The following is a 25576-nucleotide window of genomic DNA, read 5'->3' on the forward strand; positions in this document are numbered from 1 at the left end:
TTATTTGGATGATATCCGTTCACAACGTTACAGAGTTTCAACGAACTTTACAAATCATAAAAATTGCCTGAATCAAGACTAATACATGGTCTACGTTCGCGATAGGCCCCTCCCACCACTTCGCGCGATCTTCAACTTCATGACGATAATTACGTCACGTACACGTCATATGGAGGTTTTTGCTTTGCATTTTAAAATTTAAAAATAAATTCACTAATTTTTTTTTCTTAAATTAATCTAGATATAAGACTTCGTCTCAAAACCATCTTTTTTAAGAATGAAAAGTCCCAAAACGGGCCCCAAGATGTTTTAATTGAATATCTTTAAGTAGCATAGGGTGGGTCCTTCAAAAAGATTATACAGCTCAGCACGCACTTCCAAGACGGTCCCTGAGACATGAATTTAGGGAAAATCCCAAAAGATGCAGCAAATGCAGAATTTTTATTGGTCAAATTTTGGAGGGCGCCGCCCCCAAATCAAACTTAGCTCGCTCACACGCAATCCTGGTGACGTCATGGTGACGGGTCGCGTGTGCAAAACTTTGAATTTCCCCATTGACTTTATACACATACAAACTCTGCAGTTCATGTGGAATACAAGGACAAAGTACGATATTTTCCCATTCAAAGAACAAGTAGAGGTAAGCCATTCGAAAATATAGAATACTAAATAATTACTGACAAATAATTACCGATCCTTTTAATGCCAAATATATCATAGCTACCTGAAATAACTAAATTTAGGGTGAAATTATCAGTCAAGAGGGATGCATTATTGGGGCTTCGTAGGATCAACGGACGCGCTCGACGCACTCGCAATGGTATGTAGGGATTTTGATAGAGCAAATACCGAATATACCGTTGTCCCTAATAAAACTTCATTTCCGACATTTCTACGCTCTCGTTATTTTTTAACAAGAATTCATCAAAAAAATGAGAGAAATATTGTGTAAAGACGGAAGAGACTTGCCCGATGTTTACGCCGCCATCTTGTTTCCTATTGTTCTTCGCCAACGTTACAGACGCGTGCGTCGGGTAACGTTGGGGAAGAACAATAGAAAACAAGATGGCGGCGTAAACATCGGGCAAGTCTCTTCCGTCTTTACACAATATTTCTCTCATTTTTTTGATGAATTCTTGTTCAAAAATAACAACGAGAGCGTAGAAATGTCGGAAATGAAGTTTTATCCCATGATGTACATGATTTAGGGCTAGATCTTTTAGAAAGAAAGTAGAAATCTCGGGGGCGAAAGTTTCAGGTTTTTTGGTGGTACACACAAAAGTATATGACGGAAGCCCTGGCTTCATGAGAGTGACCTTACGTTAGTAAATGATTTTTACTCTCTAGAAGCCACCTGGCTAGGGGGGGGGCATATCTGCATAAGTAATGCAACCAAAAGATTCCCCTGCAGCATGCTGGCACTGGCAGTTTGTTCGCCACATGTTCGCATGATTTGGTTGCTAACTTCAGTCCATATCAACATTACGGTGCACGGTGAATCCAAGCCGTTCCCGATCGCGATATTTGGAAAAGAGGTGGGTATATTGACCTCGAAATGTGACTGAGAGACTTGTCTGTGTCATGACATTTGGGAACAAGTATTGGTGATGAGGTATGCTGGTAATCGGCCGGTGCAAAACTGCATTAGCGCCGCGCCGATCTAACGTTACTTTGTAAGTTTTTGTATCGCCTGCATAGCCCGAGCGAGACTGTGCCGCTTTGCAATGGCGGCAGCGTCAACATTGAAATCTTAACCAAGGTAAAATTTTTGAAATGTCATATGGACCCAGTTGATGAAACTTTAATAGAGATAAGGTTGATCAAGTATTACTGAACATCCTGCTGGAGTTTCAGGTCACATGACCAAGGTCAAAGGTCATTTAAGGTCAATGAACTTAGACCATGTCTGGGAATCAACATCCAAATCTTAACCAAGGTTAAGTCTTTGAAATGTCGTCATAAATTTGAAAGCTTACGAATCTAGTTCATGAAACTTAGACATAAGGGTAATGGTATAACATTAAAGGGGAATCCAGCCTTGGCCATAAAATGTTTTGTTGGGAAGGAGAAAAATAAATTAAACAGAATGATGAAAGTTTGAAAGAAATCGGACAAGCGATAAGAAAGTTATAGCTGCTTTAAAATTGAGATCACTAATACTATGTAGATTTCAAATTGGCAACTGGGTAAGTAAATTATGACAAGGGGCAAGGACAACTTTCCCATAGGCCATGTACTTTATTATCAGGGATTTGTGGTTTTCTCCTAAGTACCCATTCCCATGGGGCAGTAATCTAAATATAACCCAGGTAGTACATTGTTTTATGTCCTCATGAAAGAAAAATAATTTGAAATAAAACTTTTGGGAAAAATGACATTTTAGCCATAATATGTATTGGAGTACATGGAAGAGTAGTCCTTGCCTTACATCACTATGACATCCCATATGCGACCAATTTGAAGTCTCCATGGGTAAAGTGATTACCAATATTTACAACATTTAAAAATTCATAACTTTCTTGTTGTTTGTCCAATATTGTTCAAACTTTCACCTACCATCTTGTCTGATTTTTCATTTCCTTATAAAAACAAGTTTTTATTTGGGTTGGATTCCCCTTTAACACTTAACATCCTGTCTGAGTTTCTTCATTTCCAAGGGGGATCCACACTTTACAAGCTTTGCTTTTTAGTGGACCCCCCTCATTTTCATTTATGCTCAATATTATACTGTTTTTTGTTTTACGAAGTAAGAATGCTCGTCTGTAAAATTGTATTTGATTTGTATTACTTTATATTACTTTGTATTATGTTTTGAATGGAAATGGAATAAAGAATGGAATTGAGTGTCAAGTCACATGACCAAGGTCAAAGGTCATCTTGGGTCAACGAACTTTGGCCATGTTGGGGTATTAGTTGAATTGCCATCATAATTGTAAAAGTTTATGGTTCTAGCTCATGAAACCTGGACATAAGAGCAATCAAGTATCACCAAATATCCTGTGCGAGTTTTAGGCCACTTGACCAAGTTCAAAGGTCATATAGGGTCAATGAACTTTGCCCATGTTGGGGGAATTTGTTGATTTGCCATCACAACTTTAAAAGTTTATGGATCCAGTTAATAAAACTTGGATATAAGAGCAATCAAGTATCAGCAAACATTCTGTGCAAGTTTCAGGTCACATGACCAAGGTCAAAGGTCATTTAGGGTCAATGAACTTTTCCTGAAAGTTCACACCAAGGTATTTTGCCTTATCAGTCTCCACCAGGGGTATTCCATGAATGCAATAGGGTGTTGAACTACAATGTAGTCCAGACTATAGTCTATAGTCTAAATATAGTCTTGACTTTATAGTCTACCTTTGGAATAAATGTTGAATTGAATTGAATATTGTCTTTTTATCTAGATCTAAATTAGGAGTGTTAGATCAAAGTGTGCCAAGGTGCCAAATATCTCATAAATTTGAGCAAAATTATGTGTGTCTTCTTTAAACTGAAAGGACAAGTCCACCCCAACAAAAAGTTGATTTGAATAAAAAGAAAAAAATGAAACTAGCATAACATTGAAATTGTCATCAAAATCGGATGTAAAATAAGAAAGTTACATGTTTCAAAGTTTCGCTTAATTTCACAAAACAGACTTTGTATGCACATCCTGGCTGGTATTCAAATGAGGAGACTATGACGTTATCCACTCACTATTTCTTTTGTATTTTATTATATGAAATATTCTAATTTTCTCCTCATTCTCATCTAATACAATGATTAATTCCTCCCTGAACATGTGGAATTAGCATTGTTTAATACTATATGGTTCAGTTAAGTTGGTCCTTATTGTCAAATCTATTAGAAATGAAATAGTGTATAGTTCAAACAATAAAAAGCAAAGTGAGTGATGGACATCATCGACTGACTCACCTAGTTGTGCATATCACTGTTTTGTAAAAAATAAGCAACACTTTAAAATATCATAACTTTCTTATTTACATATGATTTTGATGAAATTTTTAGCACTATGCTAGTTGATTTTTCTCTATATTCTCAAGTCAGCATTTTCCTGGGGTGGACTTAACTTTTAAAGAATCCCACAGAAATGCAAAGAGTGAAAGATTTGTCTTTGGAAATTGGAGCATGATGCCATAAAGGTCAAGTCCACCCCAGTAAAATATTGATTTGAATAAATAGAGAAAAATCAAACTAGCATAACACTGAAAATTTCATCAAAATTGGATGTAAAATAAGAAAGTTATGGCATTTTAAAGTTTTGCTTATTTTTCACAAAACAGTGATATGCACAACTCTGTGACATGCAAATGAGTCAGTCGATGATGTCCATCACTCACTTTTTCTTTTGTTTTTTATAGTTTGAATTATACAATATTTCATTTTTAGAGATTTGACCATAGGGACCAACTTGACCTAATCATATAGTATTAAACAATGCTAATTCCACATGTTCAGGGAGGAATTGGTCACTGTTTCACTTGACAATGAAGAGAAAATTAGAATATTTCATATACCGTAAGTAACGGACTATAAACCGCACCCGTGGATTAAACGCACCCCCAACTTTGGACTAAAAAAAAAAAAAAAAAAAAAAAAATCACATTATATTTGAGGTACGAAGAAACAAAAACTAAGTTAAAGATTTCAAAGTATCCAAAGAGATTACCGGTATGCGGAAATCTGCTGTTCTTGATCAATTCATCTAAATGTTTGCAAGAAAGAAAGGTCCCGACAATATTGACCACTTACACACTCACTCACCTCACAGTCACAGTGTACACACACACAGCACTGCCGTTCTTGTACATTGCAAACTACGATACGGTACCAGTACATCTTATCAAATAATGATCTGTGTCTTTCCCGCCGTAGGAGGAAGAAACATTCACATTTCTTGCATCACAAACTCACAATCACTTTCAGAATTTGTCTAGCATTCGATGTCTTAGCATGAATTTTGGATACGGGATTACAGGAAGGTTCAAGAAACAAAGAAATTGACATTTTTTACAGTTGTTTTGACGGCTTCGTGCCGTCTCTCTTGTTGCGTGGTGTACATGGTATCTTATGAAAAGCAAACGGGGAAAGAAAAAATAAGCTGGCGCGAAACGGGACTTTGGAGGGGATCGAGGGTTAAAATGAATAGCGCCAGCTTAAGTCGCACTATAACCACAATACAACGCAAGCTAGCTCAGCTAACTCAACTCTCGCGCTCGCTCAGCTGTGACAAAATATTACCGAGTATGCTTGGTTTCTCTTTGAACTTAGCCAGGGAACTTCGCTGCTTTGAACCGAGAAGAAAAGTCGAAATTAGTGTCATGAAGGTGGGTGCGTTTGTTATGGACAATATTTGATAAAATCGTAATAATCGCTTCTCATTACCCGCGGCTCATACCCCTCTAAACGACATTGCCCTGGGCGGCTACGCCCGGCCACTCGATGTGTTGTGAACTGGCAGACGTCTTACATGTTCGGGAAGGGTTACGACGGGCTGGCTCAGACCCGTCACCGTGGATAAAACGCACCCTTGACTTTTGCTTCTATCCTGCCGAGAAAAAGGTGCGGTTAATAGACCGTTACTTACGGTAATAAAATACAAAAGAAATAGTGAGTGGGTGACGTCACCAGTCTCCACATTTGCATACCAACCAGGATGTGCATATAACTGTTTTGTGATATTAAGCGATACTTTAAAATGCCATAACTTTCTTATTTTACATCCGATTTTGATGAAATTTTCAGTGTTATGCTTGTTGGATTTTTCTCTTTTTATTCAAATCAATTTTTTGTTGGGGTGGACTTGACCTTTAAGCCTGCTATTCTTTATTTTGGACTTCTAACTGAGCGAGCTCGCTAGAATTCAGAAATTCAGAATTTGCTGTCAACTGTGACTATAAAGTTATTGTGAAATATTGTTGAAATGATTGCTTACCATGCATGCGTGGCCAGGTCGCATGCTCTGGTCATGTGGATGATCATGACCATCGATTGTGCATCTTCTTTCCAATCAGATATTTGTTTTGCATTGATATGTACAGGTCCTCATTCATTTTGTACACAAACAAGGGACATTAAATTGCCAAAGTATCGATCCTGCCTCCCCCTCCCCCCCCCCCCCCTTTAAAAAAGCAAAATTGATTTACTTGCCTGACACTTTTGCAGGAAGATTACAAGCATCACTCACTGTTAAAGGGAAATTCACCCTGGTAAAAGTTTATTGTAAAAACACCATTGGTGAAGGTTTGACAAAAATCCATCAAAGATTTAGAAAAACATTGGAATTTTATTTTTTTGGATTATTGACGTCAAACAGCTTCCCCGCATGTCTACAATTGTAGTCGTAAAAAATCAATTAACTTTTGTTCAGGGTGGACTTCCCCTTTAAGACAAGTTTAGTTCTGGTTGTGATTTTGTATGGTGAAATAATTTTTTTTTTAATTTGGGCGGGGGTGGGGGATACAGTATATAATTATTGTATCTCAAATTGATGTTAATTTGATGTCTTCTCTGTTTTTAATTGTAGGGATGAAGAAGGTGGTTTAAAGAATGAGATGACAGGAGATCAAGGAGAAGAACTTTCTAATCAACCAAAGAAGGTAAATATTACTCGCCATATCAAAAAGAACAACAAGAAGTAACATTTCTTAATACATGCAATTGTGCTTGGAGAGTAAAATGTATTACTATGCACTTTATAAATCTAACATCATAATCATAACCATTTGTGGAAACTCTTTGGCCCTTTTGCTTCGACCTTGTTGAGTTGTATGAAACTTGCTCTCACCAATTTATTACAATCATGCAGTCATTTTTAATTCATTCTACTGATATATGACTCAACGGTTGTGTACAAATTCAATACCCCCCCTTCCCTCATGAATAAAAAATTATTATTTAATGAATTAAATGACATTAGATAGATAGATTAAAAAATGAAATATAAAATTATGACAAATATGAATTTTAAAATATAAAATATGCATATCCAATATTACGTTTTTGTTTAATAATATTTCTTTATTTTACGTTCGATATTTTACTTATGTACCCTTTCAGTGTATCTTTATGTTTGATTGAAGCAAAACCATGTTTCTTTGTTGTTTTATTTTCAGGGAAAGGAGAAGAAAAAGAAGAGAAATGCATTGTGAGTACTAATTTTATATTACTTTATCTATAAAAGTATTTTTATGTGAGCTTAGTTATTTCCTCTTTGATTTTTTTACTATTTTTAATATCTTTTTGTTTAGGTATGATGTAAGCGTATGCCATGGTTGTTGTTTTGTGCCAAGGTACCCTTGCTAATTTGCAGGTGGGTAACTGAAATATATCCATTTAATATTGGCAGCTAAGTCCAACTGTCAACTGCCGCAAATTCGCTCAGCACAAGCAGGAACAAGTATTTATGAAGGTTGTCCTTTCCAAAAAAGTCTCTTTTGTTTTGGCACTCGTTACTTTCCCATCCAAATTTGCTGATGTCTATGCAACCTTCTGCAAAGGAGTCCCACCATACGCTTTTTCAGCTACTTCAGAGGATGCTTTGTATATTTACAAACGTGCTAGTCGTATCACAATCAACTACATGGAGATAGCCTGTGTATGCTTTAACAAAATTTATGGTCATTGCATTCCATATTGTTGGCTTTTCATCTTGCAACACTTTTTATAAAAAAATAATTTAGTGATGTACAAAAGTGAGCAGCTTGCATGGTATTCATTACAATGACTTTGATTGTGTCTGTTATCATGAAGGTCAAAGGGTACATTAATTAACCCAAACTTATGGTGACAATTTTCCAGTAAGTTTAGACCTTGAATGCCAGCAAAGTATAAATTATTTTTCACTAAGAGTGATGTGTATTCCATTCCCAATGCATAATATTCTGTTCTGGTAAATAAACTTTTAATTAATATGTATTGAAATTTTGATTCATTAGGTACATGGTCAAGCTTTACCTTTTCATTATTATTATTATTGCAATTACAACCATTCATTTAGATGTCTACTTTAGGGGAAGGCGGGGTAAGTTGTGACACTTTTTGCATTTTGCATGTTAGAATTGATATGACTAGTAATATTGTAGAAATAAGTACCTTGCCTTTAAATTTGATTCTTGGGAAATATTTTTCACCTATATATAAATTTCTACCCTCACACTGAAAGTCATCGTGACCTTTGAAAAAAACGATGTCAAATTGCTCAACTTGCCCCATCTGTGGGGTAAGTTGTGCCACTGTCTGGGGTAAGTTGAGCCACAAAAACTATGTACAAAATGTATGCGGGAAGAACCAGGATGTCAATTTTTCATTTAAAGTCTTTTCACTTGCTAATTCTCTATAAATACTAACATCTTCTAAAAGTAAAAGAACTGTCATGTGAATTTGCTCCTTTCTGCCTGCATATCAATGGCTTTTTACGTTTTTTAATTTTTTATTTTACATCACCATAAGAATTACCATTGCTCAACTTGCCCCATGTTGATTTGGCTTAAATTACCCCAGTCCGAACTTATTGCGATATTTCCACATCCACACATTTCTTATGCATTCATCATGTAAAAGACTTTGACAAGAATGAGAATCCATACCTGGACTAACAGTATTGTTCTTATTTCTATAATATATTTAAAGACGTGTGTGGGTAAAAAGCACTTATCTATTTCACACCCTTTTTTACTTTTTTGGCTGAAATTTGTATTTTTCCCTCTAAAAAAAGTACTTTTTGTTTCAAAGTTGAAAACAAAGTGGTGGGGTTAAGGGTTATGCAATGGGTCATCAATACATGACACCACCACAATGTCTGACTCATTCATTATTAGCCTGGGGGTGGTGGCTCAACTTGCCCCTATGCTCAACTTACCCCGCCTTCCCCTACTCTTTTCTTAACTATTGGCTCTTCAGGAAAAGTTAAATGTTCATTGTCTATTGTTTTTACGAATAGTAATGAAGATGATTTACTTGAGGAAATGGCAGCTCTACAGGTTGAATCAGGAGGTGGGCAACCGACCGAAGAGACAACTGATACACCAGTGCCAGACCCACAACCAGCAGGCAAACAGAAAACTGTGAGTAGTAGTTAACCCAAATGAGCCCTGTACATAGGACAAGTCTGGCTATGGTCTATGGAAATTGTGTATTATACTTACGGTATATCAAAGCATTAAAGCTAGCTGAAGTTGGACAGATTTCTTTCCAAAGTCACATTAGATAACAACCGTATGATCTAATGCCACTTTGGAACGAAATCTGTCCAACTTCAAATAGCTTCAAAGCCATTATGTGCCAAGCTTGAGAAGTCAATTGTGCAGAAAGAAAGCAAGAAGGGTAACAGTAAACCCCAGACCCCAAAACTTTGCCTGCCAGACTTGTAGATGTCCAAATTTGTCTTTGTAGTCACTAGAGATCACACAGGACACATTGTATACATCCTCAAAATTGATTCATCAACCATCGATTATAAAATAGGGACTGGGTGGGTGACTCCAAAGAGAGATTTATGGGAAACTCTAGTAAACCTCGTGCTGGATTCAAGCTTAGGCAATTGGCATTTTAACACATTATCTGGTTTGGGTGTTGCATTCTCTGTAGATTCCTGAGTTTCATGCCCATGTGAGAACAATGAGCTTTTCCATGCATGAATTTTGCACTTTACACTTCTATCCTCAATTATTTGATAATATATTCGACCAAGTGGCTGATATTGTATTAAATCCAGGCTTTGTTTCTGAGGAATATACGTATTTGTGGAATTTTTCTATCATTGTTTGTTAACATTTTGTTTTATTTTATTCTTATTTAAAAGGGGGGGAAAAAATTAAACCAATTGTAAAATATATTTGAGAAATATTAGCTTAACAATATTCTATATTAATATTATTTTTTTCTATAGAGAGGTGGTAAGAAAGGAAAGAAGGGCTGGTAAGTATCTGTCTAGATAACATAATGATGTATAGATACTTACTGATAATACTTAGTTCCCACTGCATGATTCGGGCCACGATTAACACAGGTCTAAATCGTGGAGTAATTGTAGTGATTTGTATCAGGTCTTGAGGTCAATCATTGTGGCAATCGTTTGATTGTAGAAAAAATTGGATGGATAAAAAAAATTTGCGATCAGCTTCGAAAGGCCAATTGTAATAGATCGTAATACCGTGGGAACTAGGTGTAATTATTTTGTATGCTGAACAAAGTTTCTCATCCATTCCCTATCTCACATAAATTTCCAGATGTTGGAACTGTAATAAATATATTTTAGACAAAAGCCAGCAAGACTTACAATACAAATCAAAGGGTTAATTTATGATTCATGTATCCTGTGTAGATCACACAATGGAAATATTTTCTCTTATCACCCCATGTGTTTGGAATAAGAATGTGTACCTGTAAAAGATAACAACTAAGATTTGATTTCTATACAATTATACAAGATTGGATTTTTATACAATTATACAAGATTATATTTTTATACAATTAAACAAGTACTGGATGAACATAGAAAGGTGGAGTGCATATGACTTAATGAAAAATATCGATGGTTATAATTTCAATTTTATTTTATTAGTTTCTGTTTATTTGAAGGCAACTCTATATTAGAGAGGTGCTTACATTTTCATTTTGATAGGAAATATTGTTCTTGGCAGTTTACCCATTTGATTTTAATCGTATTTGTTGATTGCTAGGGATGAGGATGAGCTAATGGCTGAGGTTGCTGCCATTGAATCAGCTGGTAAAGGATCAGGAAAGAAGAAAGAAAAGGAAACTGTGGAAAACCAAAAAGAAACAGAGATTTCCATGGAAACTAATGATACAGTTCCTGAGCAGAGCCAGCCCACTGGCAAGAAAGGAAAGGTATGTGACTCCTGGGGCCTATTTCATAAAGAGTTGCTATCATAGCAAGTTGCTATCATAGCAACTCTGGTAGAATAGCAGCTTTTACTTGTTATGCTAGCAACTTTGCATTTCATAAAAGCACATTCGCTGGAAAGTCAGCTTGACTTTCCAGCGAATTATTTGAATAGTCATGTACGAGGCTGATTAGGGGGAAATCCCCTTTCTCTCCAGTTTTTTGTTTTCAATTCAAGTCACAAGTTTAGGTAGAAAGCACTGCCGGATCCGGGGGGGGGGGGGGGCACAGCCGGCCTGTGTCCCCCCCCCCCCCCCCCCACCTTTGAGAAGCAAAATTAGAAGAAAAAAAATTGAAAGAGAATATTTTTTTTTTTTTGGCTTCTTAATTTTTTCGGGAGCGAAATTATTATTTAGCAGCTGCAAACAGGGTCTGCACCATGCAGCATAAGACTAGCCGTTGAAGCAGAGTGATGGTTCTATGGTGATGGCTTGCAATTCTAGAAGAGAGTAAGAAGAAAATATTAAGTTTTCATAGGATGACATAGCATTGTTTCTCCATTGTGTAAGTTTTCTGAGAATTGATGTATTTTAGCCCTATGCCATGGAAAAAATTATTTTGAAAGAAGTGAAAATGCATCATTATTGCTGGTCGAAATTTCACCTTCAACAAATTTTCTACCGTACAAGTTTAATCCCAGTCCCACACTTGACTATTTGTGTCGGTAATGCAAGGTTGTATCAACAACAAGGCAGGCGGCGGCGCAGTGGTGCAGTGCTGTATGATCACCCTGAAGCAAGTAAATTTGTAGGCTCTAATTATGCATGAAACATCGAAAATGACCTTAAAATATTATTTTTGTTCAAAATGGAAATGATTTTTAAGTTTTTTAATCGGTTTCAATGGTGAATAACCATTCAGTAAATGGATTCAACAATGCCATGGCCACAACTTTTTTTTTTGAGAAAGTCAGAAACAGAAAAAAAAGCAATCATTTTTGTCTCACCTGCATAGCAGAGTGAGACTATAGGCGCCGCTTTTCCGACGGCGACGGCGGCGGCGTCAACACCAAATCTTAACCTGAGGTTAAGTTTTTGAAATGACAGCATAACTTAGAAAGTATATGGACCTAGTTCATGAAACTTGGCCATAAGGTTAATCAAGTATTACTGAACATCCTGCCTGAGTTTCATGTCACATGACCAAGGTCAAAGGTCATTTAGGGTCAATGAACTTAGACCATGTTGGGGGAATCAACATCAAAATCTTAACCTAAGGTTAAGTTTTTGAAATGTCATCATAACTTAGAAAATATATGGACCTAGTTCATGAAACTTATACATAAGGTTAATCAAGTATCACTGAACATCCTGCTTGAGTTTCACATCACATGACCAAGGTCAAAGGTCATTTAGGGTCAATGAACTTTGGCCGAATTGGGGGTATCTGTTGAATTACCATCATAACTTTGAAAGTTTATGGATCTGATTCATGAAACTTGGACATAATAGTAATCAAGTATTACTGAACATCCTGTGCAAGTTTCAGGTCACATGATCAAGGTCAAAGGTCATTTAGGGTCAATGAACTTTGGCCAAATTGGGGTATTTGTTGAATTACAGCCATAAATTTGAAAGTGTGTTGGTCTAGTTCATAAAACTTGGACATAATAGTAATCGAGTATCACTGAACATCCTGTGCGAGTTTCAGGTCACATGATCAAGGTCAAAGGTCATGTAAGGTCAAAGAACTTTGGCCACGTTGGGGGTATTTGTTGAATTGCCATCATATCTCTATAAGTGTATTGGTCTAGTTCATAAAACGTGGAAATAAGAGTAACCAAGTATCACTGAACATCTTGTGCGAGTTATAGTAGTTTTCAAAATCAGCACTGCTGCTATATTGAATCGCGTGATGCAGGTGAGACGGCCAGAGGCATTCCACTTGTTTGAAATAAGCTTCATTATTCCGAAGGTTCGTTAAAACGAAATGGTTAACGAACGTTATTTCGTTTTCGGACTAACGAACCTTATTTCGTTTTCGGATTAACGAACCTTCGGAACAACGAACCTTATTTCATTCTTGGATTAACGAACCTTCGGAACATCAAACCTTATTTCGTTTTCGGATTGTCGAACCTTCGGAATAACGCCACAAATGTTCGGATTAACGAACCCTTTTACGTTTTCAGATTAACGAACATCGAGGTATAGGCAATTTACGTGTTTCGGAATTACGGACCTTCGGAATTACGAAGTGTAACCTTTTTTATGGCCTAGGGCTTTTTTAATTTAGGCCTTGAATTAAACACTTCCACATAATAGATCTACCTTCCTCTATTTTTTCCCACAAGAAAAAAAATCCTCTCATTTTTTTTTTTTAAAGTCTATAACCTCCCTTTTTTCCCATTTGCCTGCCCTGGGAAAGACTGAAAAATTTGCTGTTTCGGAGGAATTTTTTAACATTTTTTTTTTTTGGGGGGGGGGGTAGGTAGAACAAAAAAAAAGAAACAGCATTTCTACTAGAAAGCATTACATTAATATTTTCTTTATTAGCATTATCACAGACATTGCTCTAAATATCTGTTCTCTTGTAAGAGCCCTTTGGGCATGCGTGAGCAAAACGTACACCATTCTTAACAATGAAAAACCCTTTACAGTGTCAACTTGACGCTCCCCCATGACCAGCGTCAAATATTCAACCCTATTTGACGCTCCAGTAACCATATTTGTCGCTCCAGTAAAAAGTTGACGCTCCTACTGGAGCGTCAACTTTTTATGAAATACGCTGCAGCGTCAAATATTTAATTTGACGCTGTTTTGGGACTTGACGCTGACACTATACCTTTATGAAATAGGCCCCAGGACCTTTGCTCCACTTCTCCAGTGTTAAAGGGATACTCCAGGCTGAAAATATATGATTTGAACAGATAAGAGAAATCAAACAAACAAAACACTGAAAATTTGACAAAAATTGGACAACGAATAACAAAGTTATGACATTTTAAACATTTGCATTATTTCGGTGAAACGATTCTATGCATTTCTTCATGAATATTCATTGAGCAAACTGATGACATCATATCCCCACTTGTTCTTTTGTATTTTATTACATGAAATTATGTTAATTCATTTTTTCCCCTCCAAAACTAAAAAATATGGTTGACAACTGATTTAGTGCAATAGACATTCATTGCTGCAACATATAAGGGAGACATACCACTCACACATATATGAAAAAATGAAATAATTATGATTTCATGCAATAACGTTAAAAAAAAGAAAAGTGGGGATGTGACATCATCAGCCCACCTAATGAATATTCATGATGACGTGCATATAGCTGTTTTCACAAAATATTGCTAAACCTTAAAATTCAATAACTTTGTTATTTGTTATCTGATATCAATAAAACTTTCAGCATTTTGCTCAGTGAATTTTACTTAATTTATTTAGATGTAACTTTTTTCAACCCAGAATACCCCTTTAAATCTGTACACTAGGCAAACAGAACTTAATCTCAGCCTTCGCACTTTATAGAAATTGAATATGGTATTAAAACAATAATCTTTTTTTTTAATGTGATCTTTTGGACCTCGTGTTACCATCATTATATGAAAAAAAGGGGCTCTTATTAACAAGATTATAAACCATAATTGAAATTAATAGAACATGTTAACAAGCTAATTAATTATATATTTTAACACAATTCTTAAATCTCTTAATTCTTTTCGGTGATAGGTGTTTCTTAATAAAGCTGTTGAAAAGTTACAGTTAGGTTTAGACTTCATATGCAACTTGAACTTCATGAATATTACCTTTCTATTTTCTCTTCCAGAAAAAGAAAGGAAAGGCAAAAGATTGGTGAGTTATCTACTGTATTTTCTTTCTCTACTTTACCCAATCTATAAGCATTTATTCTGGTTATTTCTTTTAACTTTGATGCCTCATTATTATTTGATTATTGTATTCAGCATTTCAACAAAAGCAATTTACAAGAGAATACACATAAAGCAAATGATAACAGGATATTTATTATACCAGTCAGGTTGCCTGGGAAAGGAAAAGGTAAAACAAATTTCTGTAGCCCATAGGCTTTCTGCACGACCTGGATTTGTATCTATAGCGTATAGACACAAACATCAGCTTAATACAAAACGTTATCATAAATTCGAATGAAGATTGTATTTTTGGAAATTGGAATATGTAAGGAAAATGAAATAAAGTGTCATTTGGAAAAAAATACATTTAACTTAGATTATATGGATGATGATGATGGTGGTGGTGGTGGTGATGATGATGATGATGATGATAATGATGGTGATGGTGATGGTGGTGGTGGTGGTGGTGGTGATGATGATGATGATGATGGTGATGATGATGATGGTTTATTCTCTGTCTATTCCAATAGGAATGAAGATGAACTTCTTGAAGACATGGCCGCATTGGAGGAGGAAAAACCCCTTCCTAGTGAAACCAAAACCCAAGAAGTTCCAAAGAAAGAGGTTAGTTAAAGAGTAAAGGGTATGATAGAAAATGGAATCCAATCTAATCTAGAATAATAATGATAAATGAATGTCTTAGATTGTTTTGATTTCTGGGGTACTAGAAGGGTAATACATGTATACTTTCAGGATATATGATTTTTTTTTTCATTGAAGGCAATCATACATGTCTATACATGCATGATTCCAAGTTCATGATTATAAAGATACATCAGCAGCAAAGCTTTCCACAATAACATGAGTGTTTTAGTATCATGATAAGGCCTTGACAGGACCAGTTTATTTTGTACATGTATGATGATAATTCAGTGCCCTCCAACAATGTGTTTGGTAAAGTATTCATCTTTCCAATAATTTTCAGACAGTTTCTTCTATGCTCAAATATGTGAAAACAATGGGTCTTTGTCATAAATCTTGAGATTATTCTGAAGTGAATTTCTGTACAGGGTTAGGACTGATTTTTCATGAAAGATTGATTTGAATCAATTGTTATTCTATGTGAATTATGGCTCAGTAGAATGATGTACTATACATGTAAGTCTTGTAAAATACAAGGCTTTATATCATGAACTTAATGAATTTTGTGTAATAAACATATGTATTTGTCTCAGGCATTTCTTTTGAGGGCTCCTTTTCACAGCTTACTGCCTAAATGTGCAACATTGGATAAGCTTTAACATTGCAATAAATGGGGATTTCTATGGATGCTTTTTGTCTTGCCTGCACAGCAGAGTGTGACTATAGGCGCTGCTTTTCCGATGGCCGCGGCTGCGTCATCAATGACAAATCTAAACCAAAGGTTAAGTTTTTAAATGTCATCATAACTTAGAAAGTATATGGGCCTAGTTCACGAAACTTGGCGCTATGGTTACCAAGTATTACTGAACATCCTTCCAGAGTTTGAGGTCACATGACCAAGGACAAAGGTCATTTAGGGTCAAAGAACTTAGACCATGATTGGGGAATCAACATCAAAATCTTAATCAAGGTTTTTGAAATGTCACTAAAACTTATAAAGTATAGGGAAATAGTTCATAAAACTTGGACATAAGGGTAATCAAGTATTTTACTGAATATCCTGGCTGAGTTTCAGGTCACATGACTAAGGTCAAAGGTCATTTAGAGTCAATGAACTTAGGCCATGTTGGGGGTATTTTTTTATTTCCATAATATCTTTGAAAGTTCATGGGTCTGGTTCATGAAACTTGGACATGAGAGAAATCAAGTATCACTAAATATCCTTTGTGAGTTTCAGGTCACATGACCAAGGTCAAAAGCCATTTTGGGTCAATGAACTTAGATTACATGTATGTTGGGGAAATCAAAACAAAATCTTGACCAAACTTAAGTTTTTTTAATGTCATATCTCTGAAAGTATATGGATCTATTTCATGAAACTTTGACATAAGAGTAATTACGCATCAGTGAACATCCTGCATGAGTTTCAGGTCACATGACCAATGTCATTGAACTTTGGCCGTGTTAGGAGTATTAGTTGAATTGCCATCATAACTTTAAAAGTTTATGGATCTCGTTCATGAAATGTGGACATCTTATTAGGGTACTTGAGTATCACTGATCGTCTTGCACAAGTCTTCAGTCACACGGTCAAGGTCAATTAGGGTCAATGAACATAGCATTTTATTATTCAATAGTTGTTTTCAAAGTCATCACTGCTGCTATATTGAATTCCGTAATGCAGGCGAGACTGCAAGAAGTGCTCCACTTGTTTAATATCCAAGGGATCTTCTGAGCATTCAGGGGCTGAATCACCCCCAGCCCCATGTAATTTTTTTCCCCTGATGTGTCCCTAATATAGGCTCTAGATGGCCAAGATGATGAGGAGGATTCCGGCCCAGTCATGAAGACCGCTGCTCAGAAGAAAGCTGAGAAGAAAGAACGAGAGAAGAAGAAGAAGGAGGCACAGCGAGAGGAAGCAAGGAGGAAAAAGCAGAAAGAACAAGCCAAAGAATCAGAGAAATCAGTGGACGTCAATGAAGATGATGAAGGTGCTAAACATAAAGAAGGTAAAATCAACGCTGATCTAGTATTGTCCCTTTTTGTTTATAATGTGTATCATAGTATACAAATGATGCTTGGGTTAGAGTGGGTCGGTAGGAACTGTGTGCACAAGGTAACTTGGGCATGGTTTAACCTACGAGGTACAGCTGAATAGGTTTAGACCGTAATGCCAAAGTTACCGCGTGCACACAGTTCCACTGACCCACAAAAGAAACCCATGCATCATCTGTTTCACTACCGTGAAATGTCCACATCAGATTCAGAAACCAGGGTGGCTTTCAGGTTTAAGTTCATTTGAAGTAAAAAGATTTGATGTATAGTGTTTGATGTTGGTATTTGTAATTGGTGCATGAAGAAGCTTCCAGGCCAAACATGATGATAAACTCTATGATAATAATGAGTTTGTAATAACACTGAATGAGGTCACACATTGCACAAAATGTTTTAGAAAGTTAAGTGCATGGCCCATTTTCTGAATTCCGGTTTAACTTTTAAGCAATGGTCAAATTCTGTCAAACTCATTGGAAGCCAGATATTTCAAAATTGCATTTACATTTTGTTTCCTATCTTTACTTGGCCCCTTCCTCATGTTTTAATGATGAAGTAATGATTTCATTAATGACTTCAATGATTTTGCAATGTAATGTAATATAAATGTTAATACAATGTAATTTAATGTAATATTATGCAACGTAATGCAATATAATTTATTATGTTCTTCATAATCCTTATACATGTATTACGTTAAGATATAAATGTTAAGTGCTTAGAAACTACTTTAATAAGCGCTATATGAATGTACATTATTATTATTATTATTATTATTTATTAATTATTCCTTGTCAGTTATGAATGATGAGAGTCAAATGAGCTGACAAAATAATTTGTTCTGTTAGCTATACCTCTCACTATTGGCTATCCAAAGTTAAACGCCAACTTTACACCAGAATTTCAATTAAACTTGAATTCAGAATACCGGCCTTTGAGATACAACATGACATGAACTTGTTTGCTTTTTGTAGGGGAAGGGGAGCCTCAAGAAGATGAGGGAGATGAAGCGGAGGAAGAGAGTGGAAAGAAGAAAAAGAAGAAGAAGGGGAAGAAGGGTGAGGAAGATGAGAAAAAGAAGAAGCCTGGCAAAGGACAACTGAAACTGATGCAGGAAGCTCTCAAGAAGATGAAAGAAGAAGAGGAGAGATTAAAAGCAGAAGAGGAAGCTAAACAGAAAGCTGCAGAAGAAGCAGAAAATCAGAGACTTGAAAAGATTAGGTTAGAGAAGGAGAGGAAAGAGAGGCAGAAACAAAAGAAAAAGGTCTGTATTAACTATCTTCCCTTTCCTTTCCAAACATAAAGTTACAAAAAATGAACGAATTAATCAATATAATAGTAGTATAATAGAATAATGAATACATGTAGATATATGTTAGGTAAGATAAAAATGAAAATTGAAAGATTAGAAAATACAATTTTTTTTTTTAAAGATACATGTATGAAGACATGAAATGAAAAGTGCAATATAAGTAATAAGTAATAATAGAAAGGAGTGGATATGTTATTGAATAAAGATACATCAATTAATTGATTAATAGAAATGAAGAAATATAGATGTTGTAATTTGATAAAATTTTAGATTAGATGGATATTGGAAAAAAAGATTAATTAAAAAACACCAACAATTTAGCCCTTGGGTTTAATAAGTTCATGGTTGTATTCTGAATTTTCCAAAATTGAATTGTATAACAACAGTGAATAACATTGTTTATTTTCACTTTTACAGGAAAGAATAGAGCAGATGAAATTGGACGGTACTTACCTGACTCCAAAAGAAAAAGAGAAGAAACGTCGAGCGGAGGAGATGTTGAGGGCTATGAAAGAACAGGGTTTGGCCATCCCTACCAAAGGCAGCGAAGAAACTAGGGTTCTCTACGGCAAACGAGACAGAAGGAAAAAGAAACAAGATGGTAAGTGTGTACAATGACTCTATTATTAAATAGAGTCTGCTTCCCTCTAGACAGGGACCTGTTACTCCAAGAATTGTTTTCGACTCTTTGTAGCAATTGTTGCAATTATGCTCATTTGCATTTGGAACACGCCCGGTTACTGTCTTCCGCAGAAAGAAATGTAGAGATAGTTGCCCAATAAAAAGAGAAATAAACAACATGGAATTTACATGGATATGTTTTGATAGACATAGCCCACTTAAACTAAAACCCCCCAAGAAACAATTAAACATTTATGTGCTTATGTGTTGGTAGACATTTTTCTAGAATATGTTATGTTTTGGATTCTTGTTTCTTGACGCAAAGCTTTGTGGTGATAACTGCAGTATATATCCTATATTATGCATTTTCAGTAAAATGTGCAATAAGATTCATCTGACTTGAACACTGTCAGGGCAAACTTAATGTCTTGATACTGTTTGGGCATCTGTAGTGAAGTTTATTTTCCAAGATCCTCTGTATGTTGATATGTGACCATTTGTTGAATTGAATTGAATTTATTTATTTATTCCACTTTTACAGCAATATGAATAACAAATTTATTCTTAAGCATAGTATTTCAAGATTAACATTCATAAGTATTTAATAATAAGGTACACTTCAGTATGTAACAAACATTGGGACCCTAAATAAAAAGCAGAGCTTGTTGGCATGACAAAACCTTGATTCTCATAATGTGAAGTAATCACTAAAGTGGATAAACATGGCTGCAATAACATTTTGTTTACAAATGTTGATAGTGTTAATTTTTCTCAAGATATGGGACTGGGATTGAAACAAGATTATCCAGTCATTAAAGTTGAATTAAGAAGGGGGTGAGTTTCCATAAATATAGGTTCTACATACAATATATAGTATATATAAGTTGTTCAAACACATATTATGTCACAATAATCCTCTGCCTTCTCGATATTTTGCTTTGAAAGTCTATGAAATTAGCCACCTGTCAGAGCCCGAGAGACGAGTGTACAGAAAAGTCACTCGGAGTGTGACGTCACCGGGGGGAATTTAGTATAAGAGGTGCCTGAATGTCATACAGAAATGCTATGCAGAGAGAGAAAGATATTTTACAATTTTTTTTCAAAGCAACTCAAATCAAACAAATAGGACTGATATGTACAAATCTTTACTTTCCCTGTATGAAAAACAGTATGAATAACCACCATGAACTCTTCAATCATGATGTAAGATAGCAAACAGTGAGTTATTGAATGATATTTTCACTATTTCTCATTTATTTTATCACGATGTTCAATCAAGTGAGTAGCTGGAAAGTAATTCCGGCGGCTAGCTCAGCGCGCGCTGAACGCATAATACTAGTACACACAACACCCAGGCATTGAGTGTATTGTTATTTATGGTCTGGTATGTCGACTTAGTTCATGGCCGTGCAGCGATCCCCTGGCGTTTTTTCTTCTTTTCTTTTGTCTTTGACTCCACTTTTATATCCTCTGGATCATTTCCACTCATAGCTCATTCCACAGAACAATCTTGAACCAAACGTATAGTATTCTTTCTCGGCCTTCTGAGTTGTTTTCTATATTTAATTACGCTAGGGGTCACCGTCACACATACAAACGCAATTCGGAAGTGAGTTGAAGACAGAAAGATATATAGTAATTAGTATACATCTCTATGGTTGAAGACAACAAGAACGGTACGGTAGCTCGACAGCTAGCTGCGCCGGAGCGGGCGGCCGGTCGGCACAAAGCAATTCCGCAACCAACTGTGTTTTTTTGCAAGAGCCGCGTCACACGCGGATAAATATGTCATAATAACACGTCTGCTACGTTATCGACTGGTGAGAAGATCTCGATCAAATTTCATATTATTCACCTTGAAATTATTCCTTTAGGGTCTATGGTATCATTCTGAGGGAATTCACATATTTGGAATAATAGTACGGCCACAAATATTTTAATCATTTCCTCTTTGCAAGTTCTATGGCTCGCAGATACAACTTCAACTGCAGTTATTCCATATGAAGGAGTACGTGCATAGTACACAAAACGGCACTGCCTTGTTTACTAAACCGGGACCGAATACCCCCCGGTGACGTCACACTCAAAGAACACCCGTCTCGGTAGGCATTGCAGGAGCGAACTCAGGGAAAATGGGTAGGGATAAATCGTTCAAATTCACTATTTTGAAAAAAGAAAATGGGGGGTCGAATCACCTATTAGTGTTTGGGGGGTTGTAAGGTTGCTATTAATGTAAATATCTCAATATTTGGAATCGTCTTCTTAATTCAACTTTAAAACAAAAGTGTGATTTTCAAAAGAAAGAGTAGGTGACATAAGAACACCCAACTACAAGTAAAACTTTGTATTAAACATAAATGATGAATATTTGCAATGATGTGGGAAAAAAATATAATTGCCCTTTAACATAGAAGATGCCATCAATTTTATAATTGAGTGTAACTTCAGGCAAACCATGTTCAAGAAGTTGCAATAAATGTTGAACTATCTCACTGTGTTATACTCCTGATTGTATTTTATATCAGTGCCTTGTTTTATTTGTTTCCTCATGTGATAAATTGTTTTTCATTTTATTTTTGTACAGTCCAATCTTCAAAAGAAAACAATAATCAAGGTAAGATTGTGATTTTTAATACATTCTAATACAGTAGAATGAATCAGTGTGAAGTTACTGGTCACTTTTAAAGATTATTATTTTTGTTGAAGGATTTTTCTTAAAATATGGTATAGGCTAAATGAAGGTGCTAAATAAATGAATACCAATGCTGGACAGGTGGAGCATTTATTATTAACAAAGTTATTGCATGTAAATAATAAGGTGAACATTATTTTTCCATAATCAATAAAACGTCCCCCCCCCCTGGTAAAACATGAAATTTCATGATTGTGGAAAAAGAATGTTTTCTCATGTTATCACACCAGTCAGATGAACCTATTCAGTCATGTAGACAATGTTTTAATGTCTCTATCATGCAATGAACATTAAGGGTAATTATCACATGATTATTCTTGATTTCATAATGATATAAACAAGAATTGTAAAGATGATTGTATGTTATGGGGTTTTTGTGTATCTTACATGGAGTATAATAAATCTACAGTCAAATGTTACTCAACCTGATAACTTAAATCAATCAGCCATTATCATTTGGTCAACAAATATTTACAAAACGTTGGCGGTCATTTTGTTGGATTCTGTTTGAATTCATTATCACGACTGTAAATGTTTTCTGCATTTTCACATTAATTAGAACCAGTGGAAGAGGAGAAATCTGAAGAACAGTTGACTGATTCTACATCTGCTGAGAATGAGAAAGGAGAGAAGGAGGAAGAAGAGAAGACCGATAATGAGGTCAAAGATTCTTGGGATGCAGAGGATGATGTAGCTGATAACTGGGATGAAGATAGTGATGAGGAGAAAAAGGAAGATGAAGCAGAGGAAGAAGCCGGTAAGATGATTTATATTCTTATAGATGTCTTGTTTTTATGCCTCCACCCAACGTAGGTGGTGCTTAATATATTATGATTAGGGTGTTCTGTCCACTCTTTAACCCAGTCTTCGTTCTCATGATAAATTAAGAAATGTTTGACCAATGGACTTCAAGTAGCACATTTATGGAGTTTCACGAAATTCACCATCAATTTTCTTTTTTCTGTCGTATTTTGATGGAATTTTACTGTTATCACGTTTATCCTCTTTTCTCCCTTTATTCATACAGCTTTTTGTTTGGATAGACTTGACCTTTAATACTCTGATATACAATGCATTTACAGACAAATGAATTTTGATGAATTTTGATGATTGTCGTCATGTTTCAATTTTCTGTATTCAGTCTGTTTTTTCGCTGAGTTGGACTTGACCTTTAATATTAATATTCATGTACAAATTGCATTTACAGATAAAATACCCAAAGCCAATATCACCATCAAATCACAAGAGATCAAAGAGGATGAAGAGGAGAGTGAAGAAGAAAGTGAAGAAGAGGAAGAAAGCAGTGAAGAAGATGAGGAGGAGGAAGAATCTGAGAGTGATGTCGATGAGAGCGATGATGAGATGAGCAAAGAAGAGAAGATAAGGCATAGAGCTATGCAGAGGATAGAGGTAAGTACAAAAAAAATTCAAAACTGCAGATCAAATGAAAATTACAATATTCTGATAAAAGTCCCTACCCCCCTCAAAAATGAATAAATAAATTAATGAATAAATAAATGAATTTGAAATGAAAAAATTGCAGCAAACCTTAAATTTCAATATGTTTAGGGCAAGGCCATTTCTCTGTAGAGCACATTTCTATATTGCAGTATTAATGGGAAAATTAAAATGACACAATAGATAGCAAAGTCCATGAAAAGGACCATTAAGGCAATTCAGAATGGTATCCAAGGTCATCGTCTTGATGGCATCGGATTAATTCAAGCCCTGTTGCAGATGTATGAACGATCTAATTTTTTATTAGTTACGTGATGGGTATTTGTAAGTGAGGGAAGAATAATTACATAGGAGTTAATACATATTCTGTGGAGTTAAATTTCTTTTGATATGTTACTACTTTCCTTCTTGCACACTTTGAACTTGAAGCCTCTTTTGACACATTAGATATTGTTGTTTTATACAAAGGTCATGAAGTTTCATCAAAATATAAGAATTATAAAACCTATTCAAAGGAGAGTGATTCTAACCAATATAAAACACCTACTTCCATTTTCTATCTTACGTGCGCCACATTTTCCAAGATCACATTCTGTTTTTATTTGTGTTTAAATACAGAAACGTAGGGAAGAGGCTGAAAAGCGAAGGTCAACGGATCATCTGAGATCTCCTGTAGTGTGTGTCTTGGGTCACGTAGATACCGGTAAAACCAAGATCTTAGACAAGGTGAGTGATTGGATTGTACAATGTCTTCCTTATGCTGCACCAGGACACATCAATGTTCCTGTTGTTAAGCTTGCAAATTGTTCATGAACACTTAATACTTTTTTGTGTGGTATTTCTCTTGTCTGTTAAGGTAGGTTATAATGTGGAGTTTTGTATAAATATTATAAGAGTGGGAAATGGTGACGCACAGTGCATGTCCTGATGTAGTGATTTTATTTCTACCCACAGACGGTCACTCAGAGAGTCAGTCACTGCTTTAGCATTGTGACAAACTTTTTGTGTGTTTGCACAAAACCAAGATCTTTACTACAAGCCCCCACTTTGTTACGAACTTGGTTCCCTTATTGATATAGTTACCAACTCTGCTCCAGATCATCAATTATCATCAAAGTTCACATCTCCTTAGTTATCTTCACACATAGACAATTATGTACACATCTTTCTTTCACAAAGTGTTCGCACAGCCATGTCCATTCCGGAACCACCATTGTCTCGTAACTTAATCTCTCCTCCTTGTCTGTTCTACAGACTTTACATTATATAAAAGTACATACCCATCACAACTTTCAATAATCATAATCCATGCTTATTGTATTCTTCTATCATATACATGTAGAACAAGTTGGGGCAAAAATGGATCGTAACTAGTGAGATTTCTTAAAACTAGATTGTCGGTATATTGCACCATGTTAAAACCAAACAGTGCACTATAAACTAATTGTCACTCTACATATGCCAGAAGCAAATGGTAGAGTGTAGAGGTTTTGTCATATTGCATCAATTAGGTATTTCTCTGATATCCGATCTAGATTATTCAAACGGTATCACAAGAACTCTTTTTATCTATCTTTCTATGCACACTGGACAATATGTCATGTCAGATGTGCTAAAATTCCTGTGCTTAGGTACATTTATTGGTATGACTCATCCATTTTGATTATCTTTGTGTTTCTCTCTTCTAGATCCGTCATAGTAATGTACAAGATGGAGAGGCTGGAGGCATTACTCAACAGATAGGTGCTACCATGGTCCCTCAACAGGCTATACAAGATCAAACTAAGATGTGTAGAGAGGTAAGGCCTGTAGGCATGTTCAGAATCTGGACAACAAAGCTTAACAATAAAGCTTTATGTACTGTATTGCATTTATTTCTTTCAATACAGATTTTCATGCTCAAAATATTTCAGTTGTCCATGATAAACTGGGGAACATGTCGTGAAAGGACTTTCGGACATTTTATCCATAGCACAGTCTCCTCACTCCTCAGCCAATAAAAATCAAGGAAAGTTGTCGGATCTTATAACTTGTGAGACACAAATGGTGATGAAATGTTCTTCAGATCGAGCT

The 25576-nt window shown here is 35.6% G+C and overlaps 1 protein-coding gene across 1 annotated transcript in view; it reads left to right on the forward strand.

Annotated features, from left to right (window-relative positions):
• The first annotated feature begins 6527 nt into the window (after nucleotides 1-6527).
• The window catches only part of LOC129261016 (eukaryotic translation initiation factor 5B-like), a 31380-nt gene continuing 12331 nt past the window's right edge, over nucleotides 6528-25576 (forward strand). Inside the window, exons 1-15 of the mRNA XM_054899043.2 lie at nucleotides 6528-6599; nucleotides 7116-7147; nucleotides 8942-9065; nucleotides 9890-9918; nucleotides 10683-10851; nucleotides 14684-14709; nucleotides 15257-15350; nucleotides 17170-17377; nucleotides 18395-18684; nucleotides 19150-19333; nucleotides 21938-21967; nucleotides 22605-22802; nucleotides 23253-23455; nucleotides 24122-24229; nucleotides 25192-25302. Of these exons, the coding sequence (XP_054755018.2) occupies nucleotides 6555-6599; nucleotides 7116-7147; nucleotides 8942-9065; nucleotides 9890-9918; nucleotides 10683-10851; nucleotides 14684-14709; nucleotides 15257-15350; nucleotides 17170-17377; nucleotides 18395-18684; nucleotides 19150-19333; nucleotides 21938-21967; nucleotides 22605-22802; nucleotides 23253-23455; nucleotides 24122-24229; nucleotides 25192-25302 (1851 nt within the window). The 5' untranslated portion in view covers nucleotides 6528-6554. The remainder of the gene's footprint in view (nucleotides 6600-7115; nucleotides 7148-8941; nucleotides 9066-9889; nucleotides 9919-10682; nucleotides 10852-14683; nucleotides 14710-15256; nucleotides 15351-17169; nucleotides 17378-18394; nucleotides 18685-19149; nucleotides 19334-21937; nucleotides 21968-22604; nucleotides 22803-23252; nucleotides 23456-24121; nucleotides 24230-25191; nucleotides 25303-25576) is intronic.

Source organism: Lytechinus pictus, unplaced genomic scaffold, assembly GCF_037042905.1.
Source record: "Lytechinus pictus isolate F3 Inbred unplaced genomic scaffold, Lp3.0 scaffold_19, whole genome shotgun sequence".
In the NCBI taxonomy this organism is placed as follows: domain Eukaryota; kingdom Metazoa; phylum Echinodermata; class Echinoidea; order Temnopleuroida; family Toxopneustidae; genus Lytechinus; species Lytechinus pictus.